This window comes from Lolium perenne, chromosome 7, assembly GCF_019359855.2.
Source record: "Lolium perenne isolate Kyuss_39 chromosome 7, Kyuss_2.0, whole genome shotgun sequence".
Lineage (NCBI taxonomy): Eukaryota > Viridiplantae > Streptophyta > Magnoliopsida > Poales > Poaceae > Lolium > Lolium perenne.
In genome coordinates, this window is record NC_067250.2 from 61,496,160 (window position 1) to 61,508,220 (window position 12,061).

General features: G+C 44.0%; 1 protein-coding gene across 1 annotated transcript; it reads left to right on the top strand.

Annotated features, from left to right (window-relative positions):
• Positions 1–994: 994 nt before the first annotated feature.
• On the top strand, positions 995–7,272 carry LOC127317327 (ubiquitin receptor RAD23d). The gene is made up of 12 exons (XM_051347878.2): positions 995–1,197; positions 1,639–1,800; positions 2,437–2,490; positions 3,096–3,190; positions 3,263–3,319; positions 4,367–4,544; positions 4,784–4,957; positions 5,472–5,549; positions 5,629–5,676; positions 5,764–5,876; positions 5,969–6,053; positions 6,957–7,272. The coding sequence occupies exons 1-12, from the start codon at positions 1,132–1,134 to the stop codon at positions 7,077–7,079; spliced, it is 1,233 nt and encodes a 410-aa protein (XP_051203838.1). The 5' UTR covers positions 995–1,131; the 3' UTR covers positions 7,080–7,272.
• Positions 7,273–12,061: the final 4,789 nt, after the last annotated feature.

Here is a 12,061-nt window from a genome sequence, read left to right on the forward strand (position 1 = left end):
TGGCCCATGTAGGGATATCTGCTTGTTATTCCAAGGCGACTTGTCATAACCCAGAAAAAATACGTATGTAAACTGGTGGCACTTGTTATAAGGAAACGAGGTGGGACAATTAACATCAAATATTCTGCACGTGCGTGACCTTTCCTTATGGCATGCGATGGAAGCAAAGACATCAATTCAGCCCATCATAAACTGTGGCCCACTTCGGTCTTCGGTGTCCAAGGTAGCGAGCCTGATGGAAGGATAAGGCCGATGTCTGCATGGGGTGAGTACGATGCCTGCCTGGGCAGGACACATGCGCTGATATTTTTCTTCCCAACATACGAAACGTTTTCTTCTTAGAGCGGTGGCATTACCAGTAATTTCATCTGAACATGAGGGATAATTAAAAAACGGACCAAAATTTTGGAGAGAAACCTTACTTCCTTTATTAATAGGTATAGATAAGTGTATATAGTATGTTTTGCAAAAGAAAAAAAAAGTACAGATAAGAAAGTGGAACAGCAATTTTTTGACAGGAAAAGAAAGTTGACACGTCCTTTTTTCTTTCTTGTTGTCCAACCCAACACCGACGACACCCACCTTTTCCTGCTCCGCATCTATCCGTTCCCTCCGCTTCCCCCCCCCCCCCCCCCCCCGCGAAGGAAAGAAGTATGTACCCGCGGATACGCCCAACCAGCATACTCAATCCGCACCAACCCGCTCCAGATACACGCGAGCTCCGGGCGCCCCTCCAGTGCCATTCTGCCACGTGGTACGCACGCATATCCGAACACACAAAACCACGGAGCATCCGATCCGCCCCACAGTGCTCGCCTCATCAGCCAACACCCACTGGCAGCCGGTCCATCCCTGCACGGCCCCACGCGTCAGCGACTGCAGCTAGAAAGTAGACACAAACTCCTCTCCCGGTCCCGGATAGAGTACACATCTTTTCCGTCACGGCTCCCGGATAGATTACCTCTTTTTTTTTCTCACCTATAATAAACCGTCTTCCTTCCCCGTGCGGCCTCGTCTACCTCCCTCGCCATCGCCAGTCGCCGAGTCAAGCCGAAAACCCTCGCACGCGCGAGAGTCATCACAGCTGCCGAGAGCGGGCGCGCGGCGGCGGCGGCGGAGGAGGACGGCGAGATGAAGCTCAACGTGAAGACCCTCAAGGGCACGAGCTTCGAGATCGAGGCGGCCCCCGAGGCCTCGGTACGACCCCCTCTCCCACCCCCCTTCCGCCTCCAGTCGCGCGATTCGACGCGATCGTCTCGCAATTCGGTCTGATTCGGGGCCATCTCCGCGCGATTCGGGCGTCCCCGTCGCTCGGTGCTCCTGCGGCCGCGTCGCGCTTCTGGGAATCTGAATCTAGGGTTTAGTTAGTCGGTGGTTGTTGAGCTCTGCTGTGCTGGCGCGTCGGGTGTGGATCGGCCCCGACCTGGGGGTCCAGCGTGTTAGGGACGCCGATGCCTGTGATTTTGCATCGGTTGTGTGCTCCGAGTTGAATATGTCCACTGTTGTTGGGCAGCAGTGGTCGACATCGGTTGGGAGGTTCGGTGTAGAATTGTAGTCAATGTGGTTGATGCTGCAATGCTTGATGTTTTGCTTCGCCACGGCAGTTGTACCCTGGTTATAGCTGCCTCTCTTCTGCAGGTGGGCGAGGTCAAGCGGATCATCGAGAGCGCTCAGGGGCAGAGCGTGTACCCTGCGGACCAGCAGATGCTCATATACCAGGGCAAAATCCTCAAGGACAACACCACTCTGGGAGACAACAATGTTGCCGAGAACAGCTTCCTTGTTATAATGCTGTCCAAGGTACTCCATGCTCCTGTCCCACTGCTTTGAATTTTATAACCTTTTGGATGAAGATCCTTTGCTGGTCTCAGTGGGAATTATTGCTATGACTGTATGTTGCAGGCACTAAGCTTGATTACGTAGCCTACTTTAGTCACTCATGCATGCGTAGGATACTGATTGATGAGTATAATTTGTTAACTTATCACGAGCGGAGATTGGACCTTACTAACCTTATTAGACACCCTGTTTTGTAATCAAAGTATTCCTGCCATCTGATAATAAAAATGAGTTGTGTGCCCAAACCAGTAAGGACTCCACCCTTCCTTTCTTTTGTTTAGACACCAGTGCAATTGCGTGCTCTCTTACAGATTCTGAATTGCCCTTACATGTTTATTCAACACAACTCTACTTCAAACTGTTTCTAGTTTTCTAGCCCACTAATTAGGGGAAGCAATAAATATTGGACTTGGTTATTTTGTTGATGTGTTGATGTGGATCCACATTTAGATGTTCTGCACTTCGAATGCTTCTTTTGTGAAGCATTTTCAACATTAGTTAAAGTTTTTACCACAAGTGTATTTTGAAGATTCTGTTGGCTCTAACCTTTATAGTCTGGATTCTGTTTTACTTATCTCTTATGCAATTTTTTTTCAGCCTAAGGCCTCGTCTAGTAGTGCTTCTACTGCTTCAAAGGCGCCTGTTAGTCAGGTAATATTTGGTAAATTTGAGTATTGTACTTGAAGCAACATTTTGTTCTGGGTTCTTATGACTTGCTGTGTTAAAACAAAGCTCGATACGAGATATTTAGCTTTCTCTTGGTTTGTGTTGTACTAGTTGGTACCAAATATATTCTCTGCCTTGAAGTGTAACATACATTCTTTCTATTAATAGCTCGCCATTTTTGTGCAATTTCCACCCTGGTCCCAGTTTGTTGTCTGTGTTGCATCTCCATTCAAGCCTTTTATCTTCTATATCAGCATACATACAAACAAGCTAGCCACATCAACAGTGTTCTGCCATGTTATATCCCTCTTTGTTGTTTGGGTTATTTGTAGACATTTCAAATTGAACATGTTTAGGTTAGTGAACATGAAGGATATCATTGTTGCTATAGATAGTAAGAAGGTAAGAGATATTTGATCATAACTTTCTCGACTTCTATGAATCTTGTTCACTTTAGTTGATATCTTGTAAGAACAAAGTAGTAGATTTTTTCCTCATATAATCCTGTTGTGTTTTCTGTTTTGGGCAACCCTTGTTTTTATTAATATCTTACTGGGAATGTTCAATTTGTCCCATTTCGCCAATCTCAGCCCGCTGCCTCTGCTGCTGCTTCTACTCCATCTGTCCCTGTTGCCTCTGTTGCAAGATCATCACCTTCACAAGCACCTGTTGCTGCATCTGAACCGTGAGTTAGCTGTTCCTCCAGATTTTGTACTGGAGCCTTCTATTTATCTTAATAATTTATTTCCATTCATAGGGCGCCTCCCAGTGTGCAACCTTCACTTGATCCAGCTGCTGCTGCTGTAGCTGCATCGTGAGTCCATTTCAGAGCCTTTATTTCGTTTTGTTAGATGCTATGCTTTCTTCTTAATGCATGTAATTGGTTTGTTAATCGTATCATTAGAGATTTTCCTTTGTGATTTCAGCTACGAATTCCTTGCTAACTTTATGCATAGGGTCTCTTGTCATATGTGGGTTCTTTTTGTAAACTCTTATATATTTTATTTTGCACATTGGTGACCCAACATGTTTTTTGTTTGCTTCTGTTTCTGTTAGACAGGACACCCAATTATATCAATTGATTGATGGTTTATGAGCCCTGACTCTGAACTTTTCTTGAATGTGTGAGAATGAATTTCTGTATAAAGAATGTAAAGCTGGATGAACGAAAGTCATAGTAGCAGCTGATAAGTCGTGTAACAAGTTTCCTGACATATTTTGGCATTGAAGTAATTTTTTATTTAGTATTTCGGGAAGTTGTACTGCTTAACTGATAGAAAGTATTGTAGAGAAGGGTGTAGAAAGAGTGATGAAACCTGTGAAATGCATGTTTCAAAAATTCATGATCCGTACATGATTGACTATTTTGATAGGCTAAAATTCTCTGTTTCAGTTTTGTACTATATTCTCTGAATGTATTTTAGATTTCTAAAACTAGCATTTCAGTCTATGGATGTGTTTGGCAGCACGGTGTTTTTTAAAGTTCTCTCTGACTGCTATAGTTTATAAAAATACCTATTGCAGTTTTGAAAACCATGATGTCATCAAAACTGTTTTGTTTAAGTATTTGGAGAAGGTGGCAGGACCCCTTTTTTTTTTCTAAAACTGAGAAAGGAGAAAAACTGAAGTATTGCTTGACCGGGCACTGAAATACTGTTGTATTTGATATACTTTGGTTTTGAAAAAAACTGAGGTTCCAAACAGAGCTTATGTGTTCTCATGTGTCTGCCAACAGTAAATGTCTGTGCGATTGCTGCTTCTATATGTTATGTTATCTGGTTACTGAATTGATTCTCTTTTAATTTTGTATAATTCGTTTCTACTATAATTAATATTGCTTTATCCTGCTTGTGCTGTATAGAGGTGATGCTGATGTATACAGTCAGGCTGCATCAAACCTTGTCTCTGGTGGCGGTCTAGAACAGACAATCCAACAAATTCTTGACATGGGTGGTGGCACCTGGGAACGTGATATGGTTGTCCGTGCTCTACGTGCTGCATATAACAATCCTGAGAGGGCTATCGACTATCTATATTCTGTGAGTTCCATGCTTCTTAATTTTGTCTCGCCTTTCATGTGCTTAATTATTTATATACAAAATCTGGAGAGCCCTAAAAAGATCTGATATACTGTATTCACGGTTCATTTCTGAATACACAAGGTTTTGCATATAAATGTAATATATTTGTATGATGAAGAAAGAACAGATATGCTTACTGTTACAATGAATTTGCATAGAAAATAACAGGTTAAGTTTAATTTTGGTTTGACTGCTAGGGAATACCTGAGACTGTAGAGGCCCCACCTGTGGCTCGAGGACCTGCTCCAGGTCAGCAGGCACCAAGCCTGCAAGCTCCATCTCAGGCTCAGGCTGCACCTCTACCACCAGTTCAGCCAGCTGGTGGCGCCTCTGCAGGGCCTAATGCAAATCCTCTAAACCTTTTCCCCCAGGTATGGGCTCTCTAAACACCTTTATAAGTGTTTTATTTTCAGGATAGTTCCGCATGGAAATGGATAGGTCAAGCTTTACAAAGGCAGTAGAGTTCTGGACCCAATTAAACTAGTTTATGCTGTGTTAGACATTCAGTCATGTTCACAACATAATTGTTTTACATGCTGAGTGAAATGCCATAGGACATCATCAGAAGCATGATTATAATTCATAAAAGCACTGGTAACATTCTTTTTGGATCTTTACAGCAGGAGGTTGGTATTGCTTGAATAAGTTAGAAATTCGTAAGATCTCATGCAATTTGGATTAGATATGCTCTTCAACTGTCTGTTCTGGAGTCTCCTGGCGTGGAGAATACGAATATTACATTGACGTGCTTGTTTCTCTGGATAAAGCATTCTTCACTCCCATGTGTGCTGCATTTACAGCTACCTTCCTGTTGTACATGTTTATTCTGGAAAAAAAACTTGATGATGATTCCTTAAACTGGCTTTCATATAAATATATTAATAGGGTGTTCCAAGTGGTGGGTCCAATCCTGGTGCTGGTGTGGGTGCCGGTGCCCTTGATGCACTGCGACAGCTACCTCAGGTACATTGCAATCTTTTAAATGCAGGTTGGTCACTGAAGTGTTATGTTGTCTTAACGTTGATGTTCCTTTTCCTTGCAGTTCCAAGCACTGCTTACATTGGTTCAGTCTAATCCTCAAATCTTGCAGGTACGAAGTAGCCTATTTATTTAGTAATTTAATTAATTATTTTTATACTTGATAAATCAGTTGGTATATGAGCCTTTTTATTCACAGCCAATGCTCCAAGAGCTGGGGAAACAAAACCCACAGATCCTGCGGTTGATTCAGGAAAATCAGGCTGAGTTTCTCCGCCTGGTTAACGAAACTCCTGAGAGTGGTGCTGGCGCGTAAGAATTAAGAAACATTAGCCAACAATGTGCAATTGTTATGGCAGCCATACAAGCGTTTTAAATTATATTTATACACTTTGTTCAAACAGGTCCGCGAATATATTAGGCGCCCTAGCAGCTCAATTGCCACAGCAGGTTACAGTTACAGCAGAAGAACGGGATGCCATCCAGCGGGTACAGTACATTTTTATTATTTGTGTTTTTTGTGACCTTTCTAAGTTCATATTATCTGTGTTCTGCAGCTAGTTTGAGTAGCCATTATTATTGGATTGTATAATATCGTTGTTGCATTGCTAGTTAAAAGAGCTAGGTGTTGTGTACGTGAAGAAAATGCATACTTGTTCTAGTTTGTATTATTTGCCTAGGTTCTTGCTATTATAAGTGTTTCTAGTGAAACCCTTGGATCATAAAGTATCGAAATAGCTACATGGGCAGAATAAGATATCCAATGGGAGACCTCTACAGCTGTGTGGTGCAGTTTATTTTGTTCCAGTAGGTGCAGATATGTTGTGTATGTAAACAGCTGAGGTTTTTTTTTACTCCCAGACACCAGCTCTAAATCTCTAGAAAGGTGTGTTTAAATTGATAGAAGTCCAAAACATTACTTCCTCCGATCCATAATAAGTGTTGGGGCTTTAGTTCAAATTTGGACTAAATCGAACTAAAGACCTGACAATTTATTGATCGGAGGAAGTACTTAATTTCGGATCAGCAACAAGCTAACAAAGTAACCTTTTGTGCGCCCCTTTTTCTTTCATAGCTACAAAATGCAGATATATTGTACACATAGTATTCCGACATATCACTTCATTTGCATCACAGTTTAGCATAAGACTTTACATCCATGCTCAGCACTTTGTATCGCTGTTTGTCCCTGTCTGAAAACACATTACATGGTGCACAGCTTCATGTCCCTGTCTGAAAACACATTACATGGTGTAGAGCTTCACATAGCTTTCGCCCTCGTCCATGATATATGGCTGTCACATTTAACCCATCAGTTAATTTTTATTACAGCTTCACATGCATGTTGAGTGCTAGCTTTAATATTTGATTGCATTTGTGCATATCTGACAGCTCGAGGGGATGGGGTTCAACCGTGAGCTTGTGTTGGAGGTCTTCTTTGCGTGCAACAGGGATGAAGAGCTGGCTGCCAACTATCTCTTGGATCATGGCCATGAGTTTGAGGATCAACAATAGATGATTAGATTTGTGTTACCAACGGAAGACAGACAGAAGCGGTACAGTTCAGTGTTGATCTTATTAATATCTTTGCTGCCGAGTACTACCAACCGCTACGCACCCGCTAGCGCAATGGTGCTTACTGTTTCAGTTTCTTGTATCCTGGAGATGCTTTTCTAAGTACATATATTAATATCATATTCAAACCTTATACCGTGTGAATTGGTGGTCAATAGGTTTCTGCTCTTTAAACCCTGCAATGCGTTAGTATATCTCTAGAACTCACTTTTGATTCCACAGCAGGCCTATGATATATAAAACCACTTCTTTTTTTACATCGTGAATATTTTTTTCCTGGGGAAATACCATCGTTCAAAAAAGCGTACGCTCAGGCGCGCTTAAGCGGTGATTAGAGCGAAGCGGTGGCATACCGCTTCGTTTCAGGCCTGAGCGGGAGGTTAAGCGCTGAGCGCGATTAAGCTTTGCGATTGGGCGTTGAGCGTTGCCTAAGCGCGCGGAAGAGAGACAGGGGAGAGTGGCGGCGCACCAGATTTCCGCTGGTGAACCTCCGCCTGCCGCCGGTGCAGTCCAGCATGCACAACCCTCCGCCTCTTCCTCCAGGCCGGCGGGAGCTCGTCCCTCTTCCTCCAAGTGCTCCACCTCCACCCCCGCGTTCCTCCCCGTCCAGGCGCCCCAGATCGAGGTCGACCTCAACCTGCTCGCCGCCGGCCGCCACATCTCTCAGATATCCCCTAATCCCTCCCCGTCCAAGCACCCAGATCGAGGTCGACCTGAACCTGCTCGCCGCCGGCCGGCGCATCTCTCAGATATCCCCTAGTCCCTATTTTCCCAGCTCGTGTGTGGGTGTGTGCGATGTAGCTTGTGTGTGCGTGCGTGTGTTGCCTGAATCCTAATTAGACCATGTGGGTGTGTGCATTCGTGTGTTGCCTCAATCGTGTGTAGGTAGCTGTGTAGGTTCATGGGTGTCTGCGATGCGCTGCTGGCTAAGTGTTTAACTGCTACTATTGTTAGTTTGCTGCGTAGCTGAACTGCTACTGTTGCTGTTTGCTGCTGCAAGACCTAAGAGATTCTTGCAATTTTGTAATGTTTGTACGTACTGTAGAATTACATTCTTGCCTCACTGCTCGCTTAGCGCTCAACGCTTTTTTGAACCTTGGGAAATACACATCGATCGGTACTGTAGCAGGCCTCCTGGGGAAATATTTTTTTCTAGTGCATAAATCTGAGGACGTGGCCAAAGTTTTTGCGGGTGAGGTCCACTGGTCCAGAACTCTTGTTTTGTCCTGTAAACTTCTTTTCTCCAAAGCGTTCTGCTCCTCCTGGCCATTCAACACTAAACAGTGTATCCAATTGCGAGCCGCTGTCTCTAACCATATAACAAAAATGCCTACTGCCAGAAAGGAAACAACTTTTTTTTTTTGAACACTGGTTGGGTCCCGAAGGACCCAGAACTTCTATTGATTAAACAACATTGGAGTCATTCTCTTGCTCTAGGCTTGCGCTCCTAATGAAAAAGAACCCAATGAATTATATAGTACTTGCAGGTTGAACTGTCCATTTTGGCATCTTGACGTCCTGTGCCTTACAAGATGTCGCACTGATCAGGACAAGGCTGAGAGCTTTCAGATGATCCGGCTGTCGTATGCAGAGAAACAAAGAGAATACGAAAGTTACATATAGACGAGTGGCAGTCAAAAGTCTAAATGGTCGCTCAGATTGCCCATTCCTGGGAAAATACAGACTCTTTCTAATCGGCGATTTCCATTAACTGTGGAATATCCACCGAGAGTTGCACACCCAACAATATATCCCAGGCGAACAACTGCAACTGCTAACGCAGTTCAGTCCGAGGGTGCTACCCGATGCAGTTTTCAAGCTTCCATCTAGAAATTTTCTCTTGGTTGGCCGTCCGACAATCTGCTGAGGCGTGGATGCCCATGCAATGATGCAATCCTATCTGCCTCCTTTGCAATCATGCCTGAGACCGCAGTCCACCTTCTCGCTGAGTCGCTTTGGCCGCTGATCTTGAGTTACTGCCACCTGGCTCGACCGCCAACTGAATTGTTTTTAGTTAAGGCATCTCCAACAGGGTGACGCATTTCAGAAGCCTAAATTATTCACGATCGTTCGTTTGTGTCGTGTGGCGGACGTAAAAATGTTCACGAGACGTGAAATGTTCGTTTGCGTCGGGGGCCACCCCAACGGTCCGACGCATTTTGGACATGCAACTGTTATGTTTTCCTGCTCCTTGTTTTCATTTTTGTTGAAGGACTCACCAATTTGTATGAATGATCGAGTTTAAACGCGAAATAAGTAGTCCTGAATGATCTTGTTGCTGCTATAAACAGTTCACCTGATAGATTACTCGAATCAAAATAGTTTAAACATATTTAACATACAAACAAGAACAAATTTAAAAACAAATAAACTAAAAATTAATTCTTGGCCTTCTTGTTAGAAGGGCCTGCCTCGTCATCCTCACTCCTGCGCCTCTTGCTTGTCACCTCCTCGTCGGAAGAGGAACTGGCGGACGATGCGTCCGTGGAGGAGTTGGAGTCGGCCGTAGTGTCGTCTTTGTCGTCGGTGAACGGACGACGACGACGACGCGCGGCCCGCGCCTGCGCCCTTGCCCGGGCCCTGGCCTCCTTCCTTGCCACCGACTTGTCGTCCGCCGCCTCCTGCGCCTCCAGCTGGGCGAACCTGGCGTCGGAGTCCTCCTCCTCCTCGTCCTCCCCGTCGCTGGCATCGGCGCCTCCATCCTCCTTGATGTCTACGCACGCTTCTATTCCTATAGTGTTGGGCCTCCAAGAGCAGAGGTTTGTAGAACAGCAGCAAGTTTCCCTTAAGTGAATCACCCAAAGTTTATCGAACTCAGGGAGGAAGAGGTCAAAGATATCCCTCTCAAGCAACCCTGCAATTACGATACAAGAAGTCTCTTGTGTCCCCAACACACCTAATACACTTGTCAGATGTATAGGTGCACTAGTTCGGCGAAGAGATATTAAAACGCAGGTGGTATAGATGAATATGAGTGGTAATAACAATCTGAAATAAATATGGCAGCAAGTAAACATGCAGTAGAACAGTAAGTAAACGGAGATTCGATGTTTGGAAACAAGGCCTAGGGATCCTACTTTCACTAGTGGACACTCTCAACATTGTTCACATAATAAATAAGTTCTCTTCCTTTGTACTACTTTCAAAGACTCTATTGTTGGATAACAAACACCATTCATTGTGTAGGGCTACGAGAGCATCCTCAAGCCGGAGTAAACAAGCTCCACAACGTCATAAAGGAATCACACAAGATGCAAACACTGTCACTGTCACACCATAGAGAGTAATTCCGGAGTTCATGTAAAGTAACTCTAGAGTGCATAGTAATAGTTAAATTCACAATCTACAAGAGATCACGATCATAACCTACGTCAAGTACTACATGATGCACACACTGTCCACATTACATCATGAAGGAGGAATAGACTACTTTAATAACATCACTAGAGTAGCACATAGATTAATAGTGATACAAAGCTCATGATCACATAAAGATCACATGGGAGAGAGATGAACCACATAGCTACCGGTAGAGCTCTCAGCCCCGGGGGAGAACTACTCCCTCCTCATCATAGGAGACAGCAGCGGCGATGAAGATGGCGGTGATGTCGATGGAGATGCCTTCCGGGGGCACTTTCCCGTCCCGGCGGCGTGCCGGAACAGTGACTTCTGTCCCCCGAATCTTGGCTTCGCGATGGCGGCGACTGCGTAACTTTTCTCGTCCCGTGGCTTATCCGTTTAGGGTTTTCGTGACAGAGTCCTTAAGTAGGCGGAAGGGCAGCCTCGGAGGGCCCCTGGTGGGGCCACATAATAGGGGGCGCGCCCCACCCCTTGGCCGCGCCGCCCTGGCGTGTGGGGCCCCCTGGCTCCCCTCAGGTCTCTCTCCGGTGTTCTGGAAGCTTCGTGGAAATATAAGATCGTGGGCCTTGATTTCGTCCAATTCCGAGAATATTTCCTTACTAGGATTTCTAAAACCAAAAACAGCAGAAAACAGGAACTGACACTTCGGCATCTTGTGAATAGGTTAGTTCCGGAAAATGCATCAAAACGATATAAAGTATGAATAAAACATGTAGGTATTGTCATAAAACTAGCATGGAACATAAGAAATTATAGATACGTTGGAGACGTATCAAGCATCCCCAAGCTTAGTTCCTACTCGCCCTCGACTAGGAAAACGATAACAAAGATAATTTCTTAAGTGACATGCTATCATAATCTTGATCATACTATTGTAAAGCATATGAGATGAATGAAGTGATTCGAAGCAATGGTAAAGACAATGACTAAACAACTGAATCATATAGCAAAGACTTTTCATGAATAGTACTTTCAAGACAAGCATCAATAAGTCTTGCATAAGAGTTAACTTATAAAGCTATAGATTCAAAGTAGAAGACATTGATGCAATACAAAGGAAGATATATGTTTCAGCAGTTGCTTTCAACTTTCAACATGCATATCTCATGGATATTTGTCAACACAAAGTAGTATAATGAATGCAAATAAACAAGTATGTAAGAATCAATGCACAGTTGACACAAGTGTTTGCTTCTAAGATGGAAAGAAGTAGGTAAACTGACTCAACATAAAGTAAAAGAATGGCCCTTCGTAGAGGGAAGCATGGATTACTATTTTTGTGCTAGAGCTTTTCATTTTGAAAACATAGAAACAATTTTGTCAACGGTAGTAATAAATCATGTGTTATGTATAAGACATCCTATAAGTTGCAAGCCTCATGCATAGAATACCAATAGTGCTCGCACCTTGTCCTAATTAGCTTGGATTAACACGGATTATCATTGCATACATATGTTTCAACCAAGTGTCACAAAGGGGTACCTCTATGCCGCCTGTACAGAGGTCTAAGGAGAAAGTTCGTATTGGATTTCTCGCTTTTGATTATTCTCAACTTAGACATC

Excerpts from the sequence above, each read along its gene's own strand:
- LOC127317327 (XM_051347878.2), top strand. The coding sequence starts at position 1,132 with ATGAAGCTCAACGTGAAGACCCTCAAGGGCACGAGCTTCGAGATCGAG. Across the intron at positions 5,550-5,628 it reads CACTGCGACAGCTACCTCAG|TTCCAAGCACTGCTTACATT; the intron begins GTACATTGCAAT and ends TTTTCCTTGCAG. Across the intron at positions 5,677-5,763 it reads CTAATCCTCAAATCTTGCAG|CCAATGCTCCAAGAGCTGGG; the intron begins GTACGAAGTAGC and ends TTTTATTCACAG.